Source organism: Sapajus apella, unplaced genomic scaffold, assembly GCF_009761245.1.
Source record: "Sapajus apella isolate SASKATOON/1434 unplaced genomic scaffold, GSC_monkey_1.0 scaffold56, whole genome shotgun sequence".
NCBI lineage: Eukaryota > Metazoa > Chordata > Mammalia > Primates > Cebidae > Sapajus > Sapajus apella.
In genome coordinates this window covers 2,211,517-2,237,300 of record NW_022436996.1, presented here as the reverse complement: position 1 = coordinate 2,237,300, position 25,784 = coordinate 2,211,517, and the positions used below count along the sequence as shown (strand labels likewise).

At 38.0% G+C, this 25,784-nt stretch overlaps 1 protein-coding gene across 6 annotated transcripts in view; it reads right to left on the bottom strand.

Annotated features, from left to right (window-relative positions):
* The window catches only part of LMBR1 (limb development membrane protein 1), a 201,578-nt gene that overhangs the window by 152,739 nt on the left and 23,055 nt on the right, over window positions 1-25,784 (bottom strand). For all 6 annotated transcript variants that reach the window (XM_032244888.1, XM_032244893.1, XM_032244891.1 and 3 more), the window contains one exon: window positions 236-308. In XM_032244888.1, coding sequence (XP_032100779.1) covers window positions 236-308 — 73 coding nt within the window. Of the gene's footprint in view, window positions 1-235; window positions 309-25,784 lie in introns of those variants that run through there.

Sequence of the window (25,784 nt, the reverse complement as noted above, 5' to 3'; positions counted from 1 at the left end):
TTAGTTGGACATGAGAATTGTGATAAACAAGGACTCTGGACTAAGAGGATGGCTCTAAGAGTAGTCAAATTCCCTGGAGGTTATTTTTAGTTCTCTTAGTAGCAGACAACTGCTTACTTCAATCACCACCACATTCAATACACTATCGCACTGAAGTGTACTAACATACCCCATAAACCATGCCTAGACCACTTGGCATTCTAATAAAGGTTTTAATTGAAACGTTTCCACTTGCCTGATTTTCTCTTGTATCTTGTGATGATGAAGTAGGAAACAATGTAGAGAATGGCAAAAAGAAGGAAACATATCTGAAACAAAACAAAGTTAATGGATCATTTACTCTTTTGCGTATCTTTTTTAAATAATAGAAGATATATCTGTGCATTTACAGCAAAAAAGGATTTAAACTATTAAAAAGTTAAAATGTTGGACATCTTACTAAGGTTTTAACAAAATATAGGCCAGGTGCAGTGGCTCACGTCTGTAACTCCAGCACTTTGGGAGGCCAAGGGGGGAGGATCACCTGGGGTCAGGAGTTTGAGACCAGCCTGGCCAACATGGTGAAACTCTGTCTGTATTAAAAAATACAAAAAAATTTCAGCTAGGCATGGTGGCAGGCACCTGCAATCCCAACTACTCCAGACTCTGAGGCAGGAGAATCACTTGAACCCAGGAGGTAGAGGTTCACCCAGTGAACCGAGATCACACCATGGCACTCCAGCCTGGGCAACAAGAGCAAGACTCCATTTCAAAAAAAAAAAAAAAAAGTTTTAACAAAATATTCATTTATATGAACTGGTCAATTAGCCCCATTTAATATCATTAAAAAAAAAAAAAAGAGGCCCAATGGAGACTTTTCTTTCCGCAACTTGATCAAATTTTTTCAAAATCATGTGGAAGTGTGAAGAACTAGACTATCATCACTGACAACTCTGAAAAATAAAGTCAATTAGAAACTACTAAGCCTATAAAATATTAAAACATCATCAAAAGCTTCAATTCATTTAAAGAATGTGCTGGCACCAAAAGTTGACAGATAGATACATTAAACAGATTCCATTATATAAAAGTTTAACATACAAAAGGAATCACAAATCAATGGGGGTAGAAAATAATTATTCAATAAATATACTCCATATCAAACCAAAAGGCAGTTGAAGAAGAGACTTCTTTATTATTAAATTCTGTATTTTTAATTTTGCTTTATTTATTATTTATTTATTGGAGACAAGATCTCACTCTGTTGCCCAGGCTGAAGTACAGTGGCACAATCTTGCCTGACTGCCTCCCGGACTCAAGCAATTCTCTCACCTCAGTCCACCAAGTAGCTGACTACAGGTGTGCGACACCACGCCTGGCTAATTTTTGTATTTTTTGGTAAAGATGGGGTTTTATCATGTTGGCCAGGCTGGTCTCGAATTCCTAACCTCAAGCGATATGCCCGCCTCAACCTCCCAAAGTGCTAAGATTACAGGTGTGGGCCACTGCAACCGGCCTAATTTACTGACAAATAAAAGTTATACATATTCACTGTGTACAAACATGATGTTTTAAAACAGGATATATTGTGGAATGGCTCAATCAAACTAATCAGCTTACTCATTACCTCAAATATTTATAATTTTTTATGATGAGAATACTTCTTAGTGATTTTTAAAATATAATACATTGTTATTTATCATAGTCTTCATGTTATATAACGGATTGCAAATTTATTCCTCCTACCTTACTGAAATGTTGTACCCTTGGACCAACATATCCCCAAGTCCCCACCCCCAGTCTCTGGCATCCATCACTCTACTCACCATTTCTAAAAGTTCAACATATTTAGATTTTGTATAGAAGTGAGATCATGCAATATTTGTCTTTCTGTGTCTGGCTTATTTTACTTAACGTAATGTCTTTCGGGTTCATCCATGATGTTGCAAATAATAAGATTCTTTTTTGCAGCTAAATAGTACTCCCTCGCATATATACACTATATTTTCTTGATCCATTCATTTGTAGGCAGACACTCAGGTTGACTCAACAACTTCACCATTGTGAGTAGTGCTGTCATGAACATGAGAGGGCAGATATCTCCTCAACATACTCATTTCATTTCCTTTGGACATATACACAGTAGAAGTAATACTGGGTGGTACGGTAGCTCTATTTTTTATTTTCTTAGGAACTTCCACACTGTTTTTCCTAATGGCTGTACTAATTTACATTCCCATCAACAATGTACAAGGGTTCCCTTATCACCACATCTTCATCAGCCCTTGTTATCTTTTGTGTTTTTGATTATAGCCATTCTAACAGATGTGAGGTAACAACTCAGTGTGGTTTTGATTTGCATGTCCCTGATGATTAGTAATGTTGAACGTATCTTCATACACCTATTGGTCATCTTTATGTCTTCTTTTGAGAAATATCTATTCCAGTGTTTTGCCCGTTTTTTTTATTTTTTTTTCTTTCCTTTTTTTTTTTTTTTTTGAGACAGGGTTTCACTCTTGTTGCTCAGGCTGGAGTGCAACAGCATGATCTTGGCTCACTGCAACCTCTGCCTCCCAGGGTTCAAGTGATTCTCCTGCCTCAGCCTCCCAAGTGGCTGGGATTACAGGCTCACACCACCATGTCCAACTGATTATATTTTTAGTAGAGACGGGGTTTTGGTCAGGCCGGTCTTGACCTGCTGACCACAGGTGATCCACCCACCTTGGCCTCCGAAAGTGCTGGGATTACAGATGTGAGTCACTGTGCCCAGCTGCCCATTTTTTAATCAGTTTAGTTCTTTAATTTCAATTTAATTTCTGTCAGATCTGAGGAATGACAGACTGACCAAAAAGGATGGGTCAAGGAACAGGAGATCTCATTAGAGTCAAGGACCAAGTGTGCTACAAATAAAGGTTTGCCACAGCTGCCTGTGGAATGTGGGGGAAAAAAAGACTCTCTAATGAAACCACTCTAAGAGATGATAAAGTCTAGGGAATATCCCATGAGTGGATTTCTGAAGAAATACTGGTGGCTATATACTGAGAACAACTTTGGACCAGGATAGCGGACATTCCGTGCACATCATCATGTAGGAATGACAAACTGAGAATGAAGAGGAGGACTACAAGCTGTGTGTCAAAGCGCTCCCAGTACACAAGGGAGAAGAACAGAAGACAATACTGACAGCAACCGAAAGGAGCAAAGGGCATCAAAGATCACCTGCTACTGGAAGCCATGGACCTGTTAGGAACACTGGCTAGATAAGAAAATGTTAACAGCATCACTACCTTCTCCCAAAATTATCTGGAGTGTAGGAGATAGTCCAAAGAGGAAAACCAGTTCTTGGTGAATAAATGTACATGAAGGGGGTCTTCTAAGAAGTTGAGAATAACGGGGAAATTGTTTACAATGGAGTGGAAGTCTGAGTAAAGCCACAAGAGCAAAGGAAAGAAGAGTGGTCGGTCAGAAACAGTGAGTTATGAGGTCAAAGTCGGAGAGATTACATGACCAAGGGAGTTCATATTTAGGACAGATGATTTAAATGCATTTACTGAACAATTATCTACTGTGGGCTTGCTATATACCAGGTACTCTTCTAGGAACTGGGACACAGCAATGAACAAAGTTGTTGCCCTCATGGAGCTTAGAGTACACTGTAAGAAAAAGACAATAAATACATATAAAGTATGTCAGATGATGATTAGTGCAAGGTTAGAGGAACAGGAAGTGCCTGCAGGGGTGGGGACATGTCTCACTAATAAGGTGACATCTGAGGAAAGAGCTGTGGGACAAGTGGGGTCAAGACATGCAAAAACCTAGAGGAAGAGGGGAATATTTGAGGCACAGAGAACAGCAGTGCCAAGGGTCAGAGGTAATAATGGCTCCAAACAATGAGGGGGCAGAAGTAAGAGACAAGGTCAGAGAATAATGGGAGCCCATTACTGAGGTCACGCAGGACTCAGGTACTAAGTGTCGATTTTTACCCTGAGTGAGCCAGAATACCATTGCAGGATTCTGTGTAGAGGGTGACAGGACGTGACACAGTGCAAAAGGCTCACTGTAAGTGCTACGCAGAAAATAAACTGGAAGCAGACCAGGGCAGAGGCAAGGAGAGCAGATAACACCAAACTGCAGAAAGCCAGAGAGCAGCCACTCGGACCTGTGCTAGGAGGTGCTCAGAAGAGATGGAGTCCTGGGTACGTTTTGAAAGTGGACATGATAAGATTTGCTAGAATAAATATAAGGTTCTTTGCCTAAGAACCTGGAAACACAGAGTTGCTGTTTCAGGACTCAGGAACGATTACAAGAGGAGTTGTTTTGAGGGAGAAGTAAGTATAGCTTACACTGTTGAATCTGACATACACATAATTCACTCAGGACAACAGAATGGATGGGCAGTTGGATAAAAATCTATACCATTCAGAAGAAAGAGCCAGGCTATAAATTTTTTAAAACCTTAGAATCATCAGCACATGATATTTAAAGTCCTGAAGCTAGATGAGATTTCCATCCCAGGGAATAAGTATAGCCAGAGAAGAGAAGTCTGAGAATAGAGACCTAGAGCTCTCAAATATTTAGAAATCAGCTTGACAGAAGGACTCACAGAAGCTGACTGGGAAGCAGCAGTCAGCATGGGAGGAGGCAAATCAAGACACCAGACGCCTTGAGAGCCACATGGAGAAAGTTTATTAGGAAAAAGGAATTATCAACAGTATCAAATGCTGCTGACAGGCCAAAAAAGATGAAGACTGAGAACTGACAACTGGATTGAGTACTGTGGAGGTGACTGGTGACCTTGACAAGAGCTGTTTTGATGGAGTAGTGGGGGTACAATCCTGACTGAAGCAGATTAAGAAAGGAGAATAATTGGCAGCAGAAATGCAAGTACACAGAACTTCCCATGAGTTTGATTATAAAGAGGGGCAAAGAAAATGTGAAGGGGAATGTGAAGGGTTTTTTTTTTTTTTTTAATGAAAAGCATTACAAATGATTATATGAATAATACAGTAGAGAGAAAAATTACTGATGCAAGAGAAAAAAGAAATAATTGCTGAAGCAATGTGCTCAAGTTGTGGGAGTGACATAAAATATATCCATAGTAAAAAGGAGAGAAGAGACAGAATATCTGAGTTCAGTTGCAGGTGGTTAAGTAAATGTGTGGTGAAAGCAGAAAGACATGATGACATTTTTTGGTGGCTTCTATTTCCCCAGTGCAACAGAAGCAAGTTCATCAAATCAGATACATATGGAGAGTGAGGGGAGAAGAAGTATGTAAGCCACATGGGAGAATAAATAGAGCAAATATAATAGAAATGAGAGGCAAGGTAAGATTAAATGGCCTCTGAAGTTCCAGGCAAGCCCAAGCTAAAACCCTCAGCAGTGCTGGCAGCCTGATGATGCTGTAAAACATGAAAGCCTGATTCCTAGATGCTGAGGCACATGCAGGTAGAGTCCCCAAGAAATATTAGAAACTTGATGTTTCTAACAGATATCCTAGCCTCTCTCCTCCCCTTTCCAGCCAAGCTCTTCAAAATAATAGCCTGTCCTTGTAGACTTCTGCCTTTTCCCACTCACTCACTCTTCCAGTCACTCACCAAACTTCACACTCATCGACCAAAACTCAAAAGTGCCCTGGTAGTGGACAGTAAACCTAACAGGAAAATTACGCTTCATGATTTTAGCTGAGCTCTATGCAGCAACCTCTGTCAGTGCTCTTCCTCCTTCTCTGTTGTTCTCCCAGTCTCCGTCACAAGCTTCCCTTTTCCTGCCTGCCTTTAAATATTCTTCTCTATAATTGCTGGGGTGAGCACCTGTCTATTCTTACTCCACAAGCTCTTCACAGGTAACAGGTACTACTCCCAGGCTTTCAACATCAATCCCAAGGAGGCGCCTGACCATAGTGCGACAAGCCCTGGTTTAGGGTATTAGCAAGAGTGAGTGAAATCACTGACTGTGACACCAAAGTAGATAAGGAGAAAACTGAAACTAAGGGTAAGCTGACGGACAGGAGAAGTGAAAACATCCGTCAGCTAACATTCACGGTAGAGAAGTAGCTGCAACAAAAGCACCTGACCAAGAAATCTGGAAGAAGGGAAGGTTTTGATCAAAGGATGTTTCTGAATTTTTTTACAATAGTGTTTGAAGGTGAAACACAATTGTGTCATAAAATCCAGAGAAGGCTGGGCACGGTGGCTCACATCTGTAACCCCAGCACTTGGGAGGCCAAGGCAGGTGGATCACTTGAGGCCAGGAGTTCAACACCAGCCTGGCCAATATGACAAAACCCTGTGTCTACTGAAAATACAAAAATTAGCCAGGCATGGTGGCGCACACCAACAGTGCCAGATACTCAGAAGGCTAAGGCATGAGAATAGCTTGAACCTGGGAAGTGGAGGTTGCCATGAGACAAGATGTGGCCACTGCAGTCCAGCCTGGGCGACAGAGCAATACCCTGTCTCAAAAGAAAGGAAAGAAAGAAAAAGAAAAGGAGGAGAGGAGAGGGGAGGGGAGAGGGGAGGGGAGGGGAGGGGAGGGGAGGGGAGAGGAAAAGAAAAAAGAAAAGAAAGGAACGAACGAACTTCTTCAACTTGATAAATATCTACAAAAAAAACCTACAGCTAACATAGTCATTGGTAAGATGCTTGAAGCTTTCCCACTAAGATCAGGAACAAGGCAAGTGTGTTCCTTCTCACCACTCTTTTCCAACACTATACTGGGAGTCCTCAATAATGAAAAAATACAAGAAAAAGAAAAAAGTATACAAAATGTGAAGAAAGAAACAGAACTGTCTTTGTTAACAAATGACAGGGTCATCTGTGTAGATAATCTGAACAAATCAACAAAAAAAATCCTGGAATTAACAAGCAATTGTAGCAAAGTTGCAGGACACAGGGTTGACATACTAAGTCAATCACTTTCCTATATACTAGCAATGAACAAGTGAAATTTGGAATTAAAATCACAACACCGGGCCAGGGTACAGTGGTTCACACCTGTAATCCCAGCACTTTGGGAGGCCAAGGCAGGAGGACTGCTTGAGGCCAGGAATTTGAGACTACCCTGGGCAACATAGCAAGACCCCATCTCTACAAAAAATAAAATGTTTTAAAAATTAGTCAGGCATGGTGGCATATACCTATGGCCCTAGCTCCTCAGGATCACTTGAACCCAGGAGGTCAAAGCTGCAGTGAGGCATAATCATCATAATACACTCCAGCCTGGGCAACAGAGTGAGACCCTGTCTCATTAATTAATTAAATTAATGTAAATAAATACGTAAATGTAAAATACCATTTACATTAGCATTCCACCAAAGCAAAATACTTAACTGTAAATCTAACAAAATATGTACAGAATCTACATGAGAAACCTACAAAACTCTGAAAGAAATCAAAGAACTTAATTAGTGGAGAGATATTCCATGTTCATGGATAGGAAGACTCCATATTGTCAAGATGTCAGTTCTTACTAGCTTGATCTGTACATTCAATGTGATTACAATTACAATCCCACCAAATTATTTTGTAGTTTTCAACAAACGGATTCTAAATTTTATATGGAGAAGCAAAAGACCCAGAACGTCAACACAATATTGAAGGAAAAAAAACCAAAGTCATCCATTACATAGTAGGGTGGCTACAGCTAATAACAGTGTATTGTATATTTCAAGACAGCTAGAAAAAAAATATCTTGAAAGTTATCACCATAAAGAAATGATAAAAGTTTGAGGTAATGGAAATGCTAACTACCCCATTTTTATCATTATACAATGATCATTATACATACATGCACTGAAACATCACACTGTACCCCATAAATGTATACTTATGCATATGAACAAAATGAATTTTAGAAAGAAGAAAGAGGACTGACACTACCCAGCTTCAAAACATATTATAAGGCTACAATAATCAAAACAGCATATTGATGGAATAATACAGACAAATATAGATCAACAGGACAGCACAAAAATATAACCACATAAATACAGTCAACTAATCTTTGATAAAAGCAGAAAAGCTATCTAATGAAGAAAGGATCACCTTTTCAACAAATGATGCAAACAACTGGACATCCACAGGCACAAAAATGAATATAGACATAGACCTTATACACTTCACAACAACTCAAAATGGATGATAATTACAAACCTAAATGCAAAACGCAAAATTGTAAGACTCCTAAAAGATAACAAAGGAGAAAATCTAGATGGTCTTGGGTTTGGGGATTGCTTTTTAGATATAGCACCAAAGGCATAATCCATGAAAGAAAGAATTGATAAGGTAGACTTTATTAAAACTTAAAACTTCTGCTCTGAAACAGATACTCTCAAGGTAATGAAAAGAGAATCACAGGCTGGGAGAAAATATTTGCAAAAGACTTCTCTAATAAAAGACTACTATGTAAAATATATAAAGAACTCTGAAAGTTAAGAAAACAAACAGTCCTACTGAAAAATGGCCAAAGACCTCATCAATGAAGATATGTAAATGACAAATAAGCATATAAAAAGATGCTCCACATCATCATAAAGTAAAATAACAGGATACCTGCGATGACACACTTATTAGAATGACTAAAATCCAGAACACTAACACCACCAAATGCTGGTGAGGATGTGGAGCAACAGGAACTCTCATTAATTGCTGGTAGAAATACAAAATGGCACAGCCACTTTGGAAGATAACTTGGCAGTTTCTTACAAAACTAAAAATACTCTTACCATATGATTAAGCAATCCCATTAGATTTGGTATTTACCCAAAAAAGTTGAAAACTTATATCCATACAAAAACATGCACAGCAATGTTTATAGCAGCTCTTTTCATAACTGCCAAAGCTTGGAAGGAATCAAGATATCCTTCAATAGGTAAATAATTAAAATGTAGAAGATCATTCAACACTAAAAAAAAAAATGCAGAAGACTGAAATGAGACCCCTTCCTTATACTATGTGCAAAATCAATTCAAGATGGAGTAAAGACTTAAATGTAAAACTGTTATAAAAATCTGGAAGAAAACTTAGGAAATACCATTCTGGACATAGGCCCTGACAGAGACTTCATGACAAAAACACCAAAAGCAACTGCAACAGAAGTAAAAATTGACAAATGGGAACCTAATTAAACTAAACAGCTCTGTACAACTAAAGAAACTATCAACAAAGTAAATGACAACCTACAGAATAAGAGAAAATATTTGCAAACTATGCATCTGACAAAGGTTTAATATTCAGAATCATTAAGGAACTTAAACAAATTAACAAGCAAAAAAAAAAAAAAAAAAGCAACCCCACTAAAAAGTGGGCAAAGGACAGGAACAGATACTTTTCAAAAGAAGACATACATGCAGCCAATAAGCATATGAAAAAATGCTCAGCATTACTAATAATTAGAGAAATACAAATCAAAATCACAATGAGATATCATCTCACATCAGTCAGAGTGGCTATTATTAAAAAGTCAAAAAATAAGGCCCGGTGCGGTGGCTCACGCCTGTAATCCCAGCACTTTGGGAGAGCAAGGCAGGAGGATCACAAGGTCAGGAGTTCAAGACCAGCATGACCAACATGGTGAAACCCCGTCTCTACTAAAAATACAAAAAAAATTAGGTGGGCGTGGTGGCGCATGCCTTTAATCCCAGCTACTCAGGAGGCTGAGGCAGGGAGAATTGCTTGAACCCAGGAGGCTGAGGTTGTGGTGAGCCAAGATCAGGCCACTGCACTCCAGCCTGGGCAACAGAGCGAGACTCTGTCTCAAAAAAAAAAAAGAAAAGAAAAAAGAAAAAGAAAAAAACAGATGCTAGCAAGGTTGCAGAGAAAAGGGAATGCTTATGCCCTGGTAAGAACTTAAAAGATAAACACTGGCTGGGAGTGGTGACTCATGCCTGTAGTCCCAGCAGGCCTTTGGAAGGCCAAGGTAGGTGGATCACTTCAGGTCAGGAGTACTAGAACAAGCTGGGATCATGGTGAAACCCCATCACTACTAAAAACATCAAAATTAGCTGGCTGTGGTGGCAGGCACCTGTGGTCCCAGCCACTATGGAAGCTGAAGCCCAAGAATCACTTGAACCTGAGCGGTGGAGGTTGCAGTGAGCCGAGATCACACCATGGCACTCCAACCTGGGTGACAAAGCAAGACTCTATCTCAAAAAAAAAAAAAAAAAAAAAAAAAAGGCAAAGCAAAACAAAACAAAAACAGAACTACCATTTGACCCAGCAATCCCATTACTGGATACATACCCAAAGGAATATAAATCATTCTACCATAAAGACATATACCCATTATGTTCTTCAGAGCACTATTCACAACAGCAAAGACATGGAATCAACCTAAATGACCATCAACAGTAGACTAAAGAAAATGTGGTACATATACACCATGGAATACTATGCAGTCATAAAAAAGAATGAGATCATCTCCACATGGATGGGAGCTGGAGGCTATTATCCTAAGTGAACTAATGCAGGAACAGAAAACCAAATACCACATGTTCTCATTTACAAGAGGGGGCTCAATACTGAGAACACATGGACATAGGGTACAAGAGACACCAGGGCCTACTTAAGAATGGGAGGGAGAGGATAGAAAAACTACCAATCAGGTACTATGCTTATTACCTGGGTGACAAAATAATCTGTACACCAAACCCATGTGACATATAAAAACAAACCTGTACCTGTGCCCCTAAACCCAAATAAAAGTTAAAAATTAAAAAAGCTGTCAAAGCAATGAAAAGTCATGGAGGAAACTTAAATGCATACTGCTAAGTGAAGTAAGTCAATTTGAAATGGCAACATCCTGTATGATTCCAACTATATTCTGGAAAAGGCAAAACAAAACTATGGAGACACTAAGAGGATCAGTTGTTGCCAGGGATTGAGGGGAGGGAGGAATGAATGGGCACAGCAGCACAGAGGACTTTTAAAGACAGTGCAACTATTCTGTATGATACTATAAGGTTAGATACATGTCCTTATAAAATTTTCCAAACCCATGGAATGTACACCAAGAGTGAACACTAATGTAAACTATGGAATCTAAGTGATAATGATGTTCAACGCAGGGTCACCAACTGTAACAAATTGTTCATTCTGGTGGGGGATGCTGACAATGGCTAAGGCTGTACATGTGTGGAGCAAGGGTATATATGGAAAAATCTCAGTATCTTTCATTCAATTTTGCTGTGAGCCTAAAATTGCTCTAAAAAGTAACGTCTAATTTTAAAAAGTAACGTCTAATTTTAAAAAGTAATAAGATTGCATTAGTGCTGTGGCTTGTGTATTTCCCAAAGTTCATGTGTTTGAAATTTAATTTCCAATGCAACAGTGTTGAGGTGTGGCCTCATAAGGAGTGATTAGGTCATGAGGATTCTATCCTCATAAACTGACTAATGTTATCATGGGAGTGGTTAGTTATGGTGAGAGCAGGTTTGTTATAAAGCAAGTCTGGCCCACTCTTGCTCTCTCACTCTCACCCTCTCGTGCCTTCTGCCTTCCACCATGGGATGATGTAACACAAAGACCCTTGCCAAATGCCAGCCTCTTGATCTTGGGCTTCCCAGCCTCCAGAATCACACACCAAATAAATTTCTGCTCATTATATATTATCCAGCCTGTAGTATTATGTTATAGTAGCAAAAAACAAAGACACCTAAACAAATATGTTCATTAAATTCAATATTCTATACTATACCTACCCTGCCTAGACTCTCATAACCACCAATCTACTTTCTGTTTCTATGGATTTGCCTATTCTGGGTATTGCATATAGATAAAATCATACACTATGTGACTTTTTGTGTCTGACGTCTTTCACTTAGCATAATGTTTTCAAGATTCATCCATGTTGTAGCATGCATAATACTTCATTCCTCCAGACATCTTATGAGAAAAAACTCTATTTGATTAAAGACACAATGGGTATTTCTTTTTTTGCTTGCAGCTGAAAGCATTCAAGTACATTTGTACACCCATACAAGGATGTATATATAAAGATGTTCAGTTTTTCATTGTTTGTAATTGCAGCAAATCACCCTTTAAAATGGTTTGGATGTGCGTCCCCTCAAAGTTTCATGTTGAAACGTGATCCCCACTATGGAGGTGGGCCCTAGTGGGAGTGTTTGGGTCATAGGGGCAGATCCCTCATGAATGGCTTGGTGCCCTCCCCTTGGTGATGAGTAAGTTCTCTATTAGTTCACACGGGATCTGGTTGTTTAAGGAATTTGGCACCTCAGTTCTCTCTCTTGTTCCCTTCCCTCTTGCTCCCTCTCACCATATGACACCCCCACTTCACTTTCTCTCATGACTGGAAGCTTTCTGAGGCCCTCACCAGAAGCAGGTGCCAACAATATGCTTCTCAAAGAGCCTGCAGAACGGTGCGCCAAAATAAATATTTTCCTTATAAGGTCTCAGGTATTCTTTTATAGCAAATCAAAATGGACTAACACGCCCTCAAAAGAGAGAAGTAAACAAAATTACCAATGCCCTATCTCTAGAACAACTAATTTGAATGCAAAACACATGCTGATACACACTCTTCTCATAGTTACTAAATTGTCATAATAAATTGCCCTGTGTTTTTCAGCTTGTGCTTCAATAAAGGCAAAGCAACACTTCCTCATAGAAAACACTAAGACCTTTAGCAAGGGGTAAATATTCAGTTTTTCAAGATTATCACAGCAAATTTCAAGTTCATTAATGTCAACAATAATATACTTTATTACAACACGCTATGGAATATTTTAGACCCAGTAACAGAATGGGCAGCTATACACCAGACTCCTCTTCCTACTGGTTTCCTGAGGAAAAGGTAACGTTGGGGGGCTGGGGAGTGGGGAGAGAAGAGGGTAGAAAGAAGTCATGACTGTAAGCCAAAAACAACAGAGAGAGAAACAACTAAATATACTACCACATAAAAACAGTAAAATACAATGTGACTAATATAAAGTTAATTATTTAAGTTGTATAGATATACATAGAGGGATGAAACAATGTGCTTATTTCAGAATGGTAGAATTTCAGATTATTTTTACCCTTTTACCTTCCTCCTTCTATGTATAAATTAATTAAAGTTTCAATAATAATGACTTGTATTTACACAGTTAGGGGAAAAGCACTATTTTCAAAACGAATACAATAAAATTTATTCTAATAACCTTTCAAGAAAGCAATATGACAGCATATGTATGTACTCTGATTCAATACTGCTACTCGTGGGAATTTATATTACAATAAAGAACCATCCTCCACTTTTAGATAATTAGGTTACCATTACTACTATTGGCAACAAGAATAACAATAATAGCAGCTGCCACTCAAGAATGTAAGAGCATATCTCTAGGAACAAAGTAATATAACAAGTAATAAAGATTTTCATCCAGGTCTCAAAAGGGTAACCAAGAGAATAACAAAGAATAATAATACAACAACACCAGAGGAAATGGGAGAAACAAGGCAGTGTGAACACTCACGCAGTGTAAGTCCTGTCTAAAAGCTGGTAGTTAAATTCTCAGTGTCGGTACTGGGAAGTCAATATACGTGTTCAATGTTGGTAAGCCAAAAAATACTACCAAGCGTTATAGAAATGACTTAGAAAAATTGTAAAGAAAAATATGAGACTGCCTATGGAAAATACTTGGATAGGAGGCTTACTCTTCTTAAGGCGTCCTACAATCTGATAGACAGTATAGTATATTTCTATACTATCTGATGCATGCATTAGATTTAGAAAATTATAGGTTTCTATACCCTGACACAGTAATTTTCAAGTAATCCTTTGAGATTTATCTAAGATTCCTTCATTTGGAGTTTTACATTATTTGGAAAAGTAACACCAAATAAAATCTTTACATTATTGCCTTTTGCTAAATATGGTTGAGATTTATGGTTCTCAAATGAGGGTAACAGTGTCCCCCCAGGAAACATGTTGCAATGTCTGGGGACAGTTCAGTTGTCACAACTAGGTGGATTGTGCTACTAGTATCTGGGGCCAGAGAACAGAGATGCTATTAAAATCCCATGATGCACAGAATAGCACCCGACAATAAATAACCTGTCTAGAATGTCAACAGTGCCAAGGCTGAGAAGCTGTTTTAGATTAACTGCCAAAAAGGTACAGAAGACAACCACAGAAGTAATTACATACCCAGCATAACCTGAACAATCTATTACAAATAATGCTTATTTTTTATTGTAAGTTGCCAGAGTAGAAAATGTCAAAATTTCACTATTATAATATGCAAATTCCCTTCTCTTTATTTTATAATATATATATGCCACAAGAGATATTACCCAGATTAATGGATAGATCATTCAAAATTACTTAATGTTAAAAGAAAAAGCACTATCCCTTATTATCTCACACCCTGTGCTTTAAAAAGATTTAAACTAATTTTTCCAAGTCATCCAAAACTGTATTGAAAATTAAAACAGAACCACTTTCCAAAAGTCTTAAAATAACTCCTCTGGATTAAATCTATGCAGAAACCAGATATTAAATGAAGATTCTCAAGCAGCTGCCAAATGATGACTCCAAAGGAAGTCACCACATAGAACACAGTTTTTGTTTGTTTTTGTTTTTTTGAGACAGAGTCTCATCCTGTTACCGAGACTGAAGTGCAGTGGAGTGATCTCAGCTCATTGCAACCTCCACTTCACAGGTTCATGGAATTCTCCTGCCTCAGCCTCCGAAGTAGCTGGGATTACAGGCACCTGCCACCACACCCAGCTAACTTTTGTATTTTTAGTAGAGACAGGATTTCACCAGGCTGGTCTTGAACTTCCAACCTCAGGTGATCCACCCACCGTGGCCTCCTAAAAGATGCTGAGATTACAGGTGTGAGCCACTGTGCCTGGGCCACATAGAATAAATTAAAAAAAAAAAAAAAACCCTATATACATCATATACCATACAGTAAAAGTAATCCTCAAGTACATCAAAGACATAAAGGTAAAAGATAAACCCATAAAAGATAACATAGTGGCTTCCAGCTTCCAGTCTAATATGAAAGGAGTTTGGAAGTCATGTCTCCTATCCTCATAACAAAACAAACAAACAAAAAAAAACTGAACAAACTGAAAATCAACAACTCTTCTTAAATTCTTAAAAGAAGTAAAATTACAGGGCAAACTACTCTAAAAAGTGAAGAGACAAAAGCTCTTGTACAGAAGCCTGCTGCTAGAGCCAGTACTGGTAAGAACACGTCAACTGTAATTGCTGAATTACTGGAGGATCAGTGTAGAGAGAGAAAAACTCCAGAAGTCTAGTCTCAGGGGGACTCCCACACTTTTTTAAAGTTTTACCTTCAGGAGTCCTATCAGGTTCTCAGAGTAAAGATTAGGGGAACTGTTAAAAAAAAAAAAAAAATTCCTTCAAGCTTACAGCAGGAAAAGGAAAAAGTAACCATTCTGAAATATGCCCAGAGCATGCTGTTCACCTCAAGAAAGGCCTGTGTGCAAGAGAAACTATTTTTACCCCAAGCCTAATCTATTTGGATTTCATCAGAGCCTAATCAACCTGAAAGAAAAGAGATACCCAGCTGCAGCCCCCTCTAGCCTTCTTCACCTAAGGAAGGAGGTCAAAAGCCGAGTAGCACCTGTGAAGGTCACAGACCAGGGCCATCAGCTCAATAAAAGACTGAAACCTAATCACAAGACTACAGAATGTTCCTCTCCCAGCACCTCTTAACACCATACCAATCAGGCTCCCATATAATAGGATATTACAACTAAAAGAACTGCAAGGCTCAAATTCTATTTTCTAGGGGAAAGCAAAGACAACAGAAGAGATAAAAGCAAGAACACTAAGGGAAATTATACGCTCTGAAACCTGTAGCTACTTCAAACAGTAAGCAACCTAACTCATACACGCATAAACAAAGTCTAATAATAAAGGCCAAATAACCTCAATCCCTTTTACTTACATCATATCCGGCTTCCCAAAAAAGATTACAAAGCACGCTCAAAGGCAAAAAAACACAATCCAAAGAGACAATGAAAGCATCAGAACCAGAGATATGACAGAGATTTGGGGATTATAAGAGTCTGAATTTAAACTAATTATTAATATGCAAAGGGCTCAAATGGAAAGTAGACAACATTCAAAAATATATGTGTAATGTCAGCAAAGACATGGAAATGTTAAGAAAAAAAAATTTTAGTGGGAGAAATCAAATATACTGTAACAGAACTGAAGAATGCTTTGATGAGCTCATCAGTAGACGAGACACCTGTGAAGGTCACAGACCACAGCCCAAGCTCAACAAAAGACTCAGACTTAATCACAACACTACAGAAGATTCCCCTCTCCCCACCTCTTAATACCGTATCAATTAGTCAACCAGAAGATATGTCAATAGAAACTTCCCATACTGAAAATAGAAAAACATAACAATTCTGAAAAGAAACAGAACAGACAAGAAGTATAGAACAATTACAAAGGTATAACTTACAAAACAGGAATACCTGAAAAAGACAGACAGCAACAGATGAAATATTTCATGTAATAGCTAAGAATTTGCCAAAATTAATACAAACACTTAACAGATCCAGAAAGCTCACAGACCACCAAGCAATATAAATACCAAAAAAAAAAAAAGCATCTATGTAGGCATATCATAGGCAAGCTGCAGAAAATCAAAGATAAAGAGAATATCTTGAAAGAACCTACAGAAATAAAAATGCTTTACAAATAGAGAATCAAAGATAAGAACTACATCAGACTTCTCTTAGAAACCATACAAGCAAAAAGGAGTAAAACATTTCAAATGTTAAAAGGAAATAATTAAAAATTAAAACACCAACCCAAAGTTCTATATCCAGCAAAATGATCCTTCAAAAGTAAAGGAGAAATAGAGTTTGTCAGACAAATGAAAACTGAAGGAATTTGTTGCCAATAGACTTACTTAGCAAGAATTTTTTTTCTTTTTTGTTGTTTTTACTGGAGACTCAGGTGGCTTAGCAAAAAATTTTAAAAGATCTTCACAAAGGAACATGACCGTAAGACAGAAACTCAAATCCATGGAAAGATCATTAGGCCAGTGTCGGGCGTGGTGGCTCACGCCTGTAATCCCAACACTTTGGGAGGCCAAGGCATGTGGATCACTTGAGCCCAGGAAATCGAAATCAGCCTGCTGCAACATGAAGAAACTCCATCTCTACTAAAAATACAAAAATTGGTTGGGCATGGTGGCACGTGCTTTTAATCCCAGCTACTCAGGAGGCTTAAAGCACGAGAATCACTTGAACCTGAGAGGCAGAGGTCATGCCACTGCACTCCAGCCCAGGAGACAGGGCAAGACTCCATCTCAAACAAAAAGAAAAAGAAAAGATCATTAGAGAAGAAATAAGTGAAGGTAAAATAACATCTTTTATTTTCCTTTCCTTAATCTAACAGACAACAATTTATTGAAAGTAATAACAGCAATAATATATTTGGTGATTATAGCTTCTAGATAAGTGAAATGAAGATAGCAAGAGGGGAATTAGGAATATTCTTTCCTAATGTACCTGCACTATTCATGAAGCAATAAAAGTGGAGGTAGATTGGTTGTAAATGTAAATTGTAAACTCAAGGGCGACCACTAAAAATATTTTAAAAGAACCGTAATTGATATGCTAAGAGAGAAAAGAAAATACACTCATAAAATGCTCAGCTAGAACCAGAGAAGACAGAAAAAACCACCCAAAAAAACTCACAAAGAACAAGGACAAAAGAAAATAGTTAAAACTATGGTAAATATTAAACCAATAATATCAATGGTCACTTTAAATATGAATGGTCTAAATATACCAACTAAAAGAGAATGAGTGGATTAAAAAAACAATATTCAACTATATGTTGTTGATAAAAAATACACTTTAAATATAAGACAGATTAAAAGTACAGGGACAGAGAAAGACAAACCATGTTAACACTAATCAAAGGAGAACTACAGTGGCTATATTAATTTCAGACAAGGCAGACTGCAGAGCAAAGAAAATTATCAGGACAAAGAGTGGCAATACATGGTAATAAGGGATCAATTTTCTAAGAAGAAATAATGAAACATCAAAATACATGAGAAAAAATAGATAAAAATGTAAACGGAAATAGATGAATCTACTATTATAGTTGGAGACTACAACATCCTTCTATCAGTAATTCACAGATGTAGCAGGCAGAAAATCAGTAAGGGTGTACAGTTGAACTGAAAGGCATCATCAGTCAACTGGATCTAATTGATATTTATAGAATATTTCATTCAACAATAGCATAATATGCATTCTTCTCAAGCTCACATAAAAACACTAAGACATACCATATTCTGAGTCATAAACAATATCTTAACAAATATAAAACTACATAATTCCTAACAACTATGCTCTCAGATCACAATAGAATTAAACTATAAATCAGTATCCAGAAAAAAAAATCAGTATCTGAAATATAGCTGGAAAACTTCTTGGGTATTAAACAACAAATCTCTAAACACATCATCTTTCAAAGAAGTCTCAAAATAAATTTTAAAATACTTTGAACTAAATGAAAATGAAAATACACCTTAACAAAATGTGTGAGATGCAGCAAAAGCAGTGCTTAGAGAGAAATTTATAGCACTGAATTGCTACATTAAAGAAGAAATATCTAAATTGAATAAGCTTCCATACCTTAAGAAACTAGAAAAGAAAAAGAGCAAAGTAATTCCAAAGTAAGCAAAAGAAAAAAAATAGTTTTTAAAAAAAGCAGAAATTAATGAAAACAGGAAATCAATTTTAAAAATCCTCAAAATCAAAAGCTGGTTTGTTGAAAAGAAAAAAAAATACAAATTACTAATACTTGAAAACATAAAAGGGGCTATTACTCCTGTTTCCACAGACACTAAAAAACAAACAAACAAAAATACTACAGCAATATTACAAACTCCATGCCCACAAATTTGAAAACTCAGATGAGCAAATACCTTCAAAGACACAATCTACCAAAATTACAAGTCAAACAAATCATATTACTAGTTCTGTATGTATTAAAGAAGCTGAATCAACAATTATCTTCCAATCACCAGTCCCAGATGGTTTCACTGTTAAATTCTACCAAATTTAAGGAAGAAGTGATACCAATCCCACAAAATACGATATACATAAGAAGCAGAGGGAATACTTTCTAACGTACTCTATGAGGTCAACATTACCCTAGTACCAAAATCAGATAAAGGCACTGAATTAAAGGAAAACTACAGACAAATCTCTCTCATGAGCACACATGCAAAGTTCCTCAACAAAATGTCAGCAAACTGAATCCAACGGTATATAAAAAGAATTATATACCATAATCAAGTGAGAATTATCTAGTTATATAAATGTGATTTAACATTCAAAAATCAGTTAATGGAATCCATCACACCAGAAGGCTAAAGATAAAACATATCCTATCAATAGATGCAGGAAAAGTATCTGACAAAAATCCAACAGCCATTCAAGATCAAGACTCTCAGAAAACTGGGAATAAAGAGAAACATTCTCAACTTGATAAAGAACATCTACAAAAACCCTACAGCTAACATCACACTTAATGATAAAAAAAAAAAAAAAAAACTAGAATCTTTCTCCCAAGATTGGAATCAAGGCAAAGATATCTCCTCTCAACACTCCTTTTCAGTATCATACTGAAGGTCCTAGCTAATAAGAAAAGGAAATAAAAGGAATACATATTTGAAAGAAAGAAATAAAGCTATCTTTTTCTCAGATGACAAGATCATTTATGTAGAAAATCATAAAGAATCAACAAAAATTCCTGGCACTAATAAGCAAGGATGCAGGATAAAAAGTTAATGTCTAAAAATCAACTGCTTTCCTATATACAAGCAATTAACAACTGGAATTCAAAACATAAAAAACCAAAATACCATTTACATTAGCAGCCCCAAAAAAGAATTACTTAGATACAAAACTGATTTTTAAAAAATCTAAATTAATGGAGAGAGATTCTATATTCACAGAAGGAAGATTTATTGTTGTTAACATGTCAGTTCTACCAAACCTACTCTATAGATTCATACAACCTCAATCAAAATCCCAGTAAGTTATTTTCTGGATATCAAAAAATAATTATAAAACTATATGGAAAGGCAAAAGACCTAGAATAGGCAACATAATACTGAAGAAAAAACAATATTGGAGGTCTGACATTACCTGACTTCAGGAGACTTAAAGACCTACAATAATCAAGACTGTCATTTTGGTGAAAAGAATAGAAAAAGATCAATGAACCAGAATAGAAAGTTCACAAATAAACCCATAAAATATGGTCAGTTGATCTTTGTCAAAGAAACAATGGAGAAAGAATAGTCTATTCAACAAATGGTGCTAGAACTAGATATCCATATACAAGAAAATGAATCAAGACATAGACCCTATAGCATTCACAAAATTAACTCAAAATGGATTGCATTTGTTCGTTTTCACGTTGCTGATAAAGACATACCGAAAATTGGGCAATTTACAGAAGAGGTTTAATGAACTTACAGTTCCACGTGGCTGGGAAGGCCTCACAATCACGGTGGTGGGCAAGGAGGAGCAAGTCACATCTTACATGGATGGCAACAGGCAAAGAGAGAGAGAGGTTGTGCAGGGAACCCCCTCTTTATAAAACCATCAGATCTCATGAGACTTATTCACTAACACAAGGACAGCACAGGAAAGACCTGCCCCCATGATTCAATTACCTCCCACTGGGTCCCTTCCACAACACGTGAGAATTGTAGGAGCCACAATTCAAGATGAGACAAGGGACACAGCCAAGCCATATCATTGCACCCCAGTTCCTCCCAAATCTAATGTCCTCATATTTCAAAACCAATCATGCCTTCCCAACAATCTCCAAAAATCTTAATTCATTTCAGCATTAACTCAAAAGTCCATAGTCCAAAGTCTCATCTGAGGCAAGGCAAGTCCCTTCTGCCTATGAGCCTGTAAAATTAAAAGCAAGTTAGTTATTTCCTAGCACAATGAGGGTACAAGCATTGGGTAAATACAGCCATTCCAAATGGGAGAAACTGGCCAAAGCAAAGGAGTTACAGGTCCCGTGCAGTTCAAAGTCCAACAAGGTAGTCAAATCTGAAAGCTCCAAAATGATCTCCTTTGACTCCATGTCTCACATCCTGGTCACACTGACACAAAAGGTGGGCTCCATCTGCCTTGGGCAGCCTTGCCCCTGTGGCTTTGCAGGGGACAGCCTCCCTCCTCCTGGATGCTTTCACCAGCTGATGTTGACTGTCTGCAGCTCTTTCAGGCACATGGCTCAAGCCGTCAGCAGATCTACCATTCTGGGGTCTAGAGGACGGTGGTTCTTCTCACAGCTCCAGTAGGTGGCGTCCCAGTAGAAACTCTGTGTGGGGCTCTGCTCCCACATTCCTTTCCTCACTGCCCTAGCAGAGCTTCTCCATGAGGACCCAGCCCCTGCAGCAAACTTCTGTCTAGGTATGCAGGCATTTCCATACATACATCCTCTGAAATCTACGTAGAGGTTCCCAAACCTCAATTCTTGACTTCTGTGCACCCACAGGTTCAACACAACATGGAAGCTGCCAAGGCTTGGGGTTTCCACCCTCTGAACAACAGACCCAGCTGTTGTTTGGCCCCTTTTAGCCACAGCTGGAGCAGCTAGGACACAGGGCACAAAGTCCTGAGGCTGCACAGAGCCGGGAGGCCCTGGGCACTGCCCACAAAACTATTTTTTTGTCCTAAACCTTGCAACTTGTAATGGGAGGGACTGCTGCAAAGGTCTCTGACATGCCCTGGAGACATTCTCCCCATTGTCTTGGGGATTAACATTCAGCTCCTCATTATTTATGCAAATTTCTGCAGCCAGCTTGAATTTCTCCTCAGACAATGAGATTTTCTTTTCTATTTCATTTTTAGCCTGCAAATTTTCCAAACTTTTATGCTCTGTTTCCCTTTTAAACCTGAATGCCTTTACACCTAAGTCACCTCTTGAATGCTTTGCTGCTTAGAAATTTCTTCCACCAGATACCCTAAATCATCTCCCTCAAGTTCAAAGTTCCACAAATCTCTAGGGCAGGGGAGATTTTTCTAAAAAAAAAAAAATCTCTTTTCTAAAACATAACAGTCTCTTTTCTAAAACATAACAAGAGTCGCCTTTGCTCCAAGTTCCCAACAAGTTCCTCATCTTCATCTGAGACAACCTCAGCCTGGACTTCACTGTCCATATCATTATCCACGTTTTTGTCAAAGCCATTCAACAAGTCTCTACGGAGATCCAAACTTCCCCACATTTTCCTGTCTTCTCCTGAGCCCTCCAAACTGTTCCAGCCTCTGCCTGCTACCCAGCTCCAAAGTCACTTCCACATTTTCGGGTATCTTCAGCATCACCCCACTCTTCTGGTATGAATTTACTGTATTAGTCTGTTTTCAGGCTGCTGATAAAAACATACTGAAAATATCTTTATAAGTACTTAACAAACTTTTTCTAAGGGACTGTACTAATTCATACTCATACTAGCAATGTATGAGAGTTGTGGTTGCTTCCCATCCTTACCAGAACTTGGTATTTTCCTTTATAAAAAATTTTATTGGCCGGGCGCGGTGGCTCAAGCCTGTAATCCCAGCACTTTGGGAGGCCGAGGCGGGGGGATCACAAGGTCAAGAGATCGAGACCATCCTGGTCAACATGGTGAAACCCCGTCTCTACTAAAAATACAAAAAAATCAGCTGGGCATGGTGGCGCATGCCTGTAGTCCCAGCTACTCAGGAGGCTGAGGCAGGAGAATTGCCTGAACCCAGGAGGCGGAGGTTGCGGTGAGCCGAGATCGCGCTATTGCACTCCAGCCTGGGTAACCTGAGTGAAACTCCGTCTCAAAAAAAAATAATAAATAAAATAAAAAAATTTTATTTTGGCTATTCTCTGACTTAATTTTTCTCCTTCTAAAATAAATACATTCAGTATATTTGCCATTGCAGCAGGCTATATACAGGATTAACAAGGCAGGAGCTTTTTAATTTTACTATGAAGCAAAAGTATTAATAAGTGTTATTAATAGCTAGAGAAGGCCAGGTGTGGTGGCCCATGCCTGTAATCCCAGCATTTTGGGAGGCCAAGATGGGTGCATCACTTGAGAGCAGAAGTTTAAGACCAACCTAGCCAACACAGCAAAATCCCGTCTTTACTAAAAATACAGAAAAAAATTAGCCAGGCATGGTGGCACGCACCTGTAGTCCCAGCTACTGAGGAGGCTGAGGCACAAGAATCACTTGAACCTGGGAAGCGGAGGTTGCAATGAGCAGAGATCACACCACTGCACTCTAGCCTGCAAGAGCAAGACTCTGTCTCAAAAAAAAAAAAAGCTGCTAAAAAGAAAATCAGTATCATTTACAAAGCTCTTCTAACCAAGTACCTCCAAAAGGAGTTTGTTTCACAATCTTAACTCTTGTTTATAAACATAATTAGAACCACTTGTAATAATCTATATTGGTTTTGTCAAATTACTGCACTTTAAGTAACAGCACCCTGTATAATAAGCCAGTGAAAAAATGTCTTATCGCCTTATTCAAATTTCACTCTATAAACTATTAATATGTTTCAAACAATAAACCTATGATGATATATTTTTAAATTCATTCACACTGCATGCCTTGAAGGATGAAGATAGGGTTCATAGGAGGTTGCGAATGAAGACTCAACAAATGTTAAATAAGGCAAACAAAAGAGGTTTTAACAGAAAATAACATATTTTCATATGCCTCTATAAACTTGGAATAAAACCAAATAGAAATCCTAACTCCTGATTTGTGCTCTAAAAATCAAAGAAGACATCTTAATTTTCTAAACACTAGCAATAAGCAATCTGAAAATAAAATTTAAAAAGTAATTCCATTTCAGCCAGGCCGAGTGGTTCATTTCTATAACCCCAGAACTTTGGGAGGTCAAGGCAGGAGGACCTCTTGAGCTCAGGAGTTCAAGACCAGCCTGAGCAACATAGCGAGACGCCATTTCTACAAAAAATATAAAACTTAGCTGAGCATGGTGGTTCATGCCTGTAGTCCCAGCTTCTGTGGAAGCTGAGGTGAAATGATCATTTGAGCCCAGGTGGTTGAGGCTGCAGTGAGCCATGATCATGCCACTGCACTGCAGGCACAGAACAAAGTGAGACCCTATCTTAAAAAGAAAAAAAAATTCAATTTCAAATAGCATCAAGAATAATAAAACGCTTAGGAATAAATTTAACAAAAGAGGAGTAAAATTTGTACTATGAAAGCCACAAACTATTATTGAAAGACATTAAAGAATTTCTGAATATAGAAAGACATCACATGTTCATGGATTGGAGAATGTAATATTGATGCGATAATACTTCCCACATTGATCTACAAACTCAATATAATTGCTAACAAAATTCTAGTTCCTACTTTCTTGCAGAAATTGACAGGTTTATCCTAAATTCACATGAAAATGGAATGGATCCAGAAAAATCAGACAACTGTGGAAAAAATCAGACAACTGTGGAAAAAAACAGCCAACTTGGAGGACTCACACTTCCCCAATTTTAAACTTACTACAAATCTGCACTTATCAAGACAGTATAGTACTAGCATAAGGATAGATATATAAACCAAAGGAACAGAATTAAGTGTCTAAAAACAAATCCTTACATTTATGGTCAATTGATTTTCAATGTGAGTGTCAAGATAATTCAATTGAGGGCATGGGAGAAATCGCCTTGGTAACAAATCATGCTGAACAACCAGAAGTCTGTATGCAAAAGAATGGAGATGGGACCCCTTCTTACATCACACATAAGAAATAACTAAAAATGGAACATAGATCTAAACAAAAGAGCTAAACCGCCGGGCGCGGTGGCTCAAGCCTGTAATCCCAGCACTTTGGGAGGCCGAGGCGGGTGGATCACAAGGTCAAGAAATCGAGACCATCCTGGTCAACATGGTGAAACCCCGTCTCTACTAAAAATACAAAAAATTAGCTGGGCATGGTGGTGTGTGTCTGTAATCCCAGCTACTCAGGAGGCTGAGGCAGGAGAATTGCCTGAACCCAGGAGGTGGAGGTTGCGGTGAGCCGAGATCGCGCCATTGCACTCCAACCTGGGTAACATGAGTGAAACTCCGTCTCAAAAAAAAAAAAAAAGAGCTAAACCTATAAAATTATTGGGAGAAAGTACAGAAGTAAATCTACATGGCCTTAGGTTGTCAAGGTCTTCTTCCACATGACATTAAAATCACAAAAGACAAAAAAATAGAGAGAAAATGAATGTCAATAAAATTTAAAACTTTTGTTCTTACAATCAAGAAAGTCAAAAGATGACCCACAGAATAGAAAATATTTGCAAGTCATATGTCTGATAAGGGACTTATGTCTAGGTTATCTCAACCTAAAATAATGACAAAGAAAAAAACTCTGCAAAAGAAAATTTTATTTGGGAGGGACAGGTGATTGCAATCCAGGATATATTTGCTATAACAGATCAAAGGCATATCCAGATAGGATGAAGGAAGGCAAAACATCCAAAGGCAAAGAAGAGAGGTCTACATAAACTATTGTGAAACAAAAATCATTAGTTACAGGGGCCAGGTGTAGATGCTGGTGCTAACTGATTGCTGGAGACAACCATTGCTATGCACCGAGCCTCAGCTGTCTTTAAAGGACTTTCAAAGATAAATTCTGAATATCAGACTCTCACGTCTATTTTTCCCAAAATGCCTTAAGTTTCTTAAATTATCTTTCTACTAAGGTGTTCAGGAAATTAACCTGCACTATTATAGATGGATATAATATCCAAAACCCTAAGATAATCATGAATT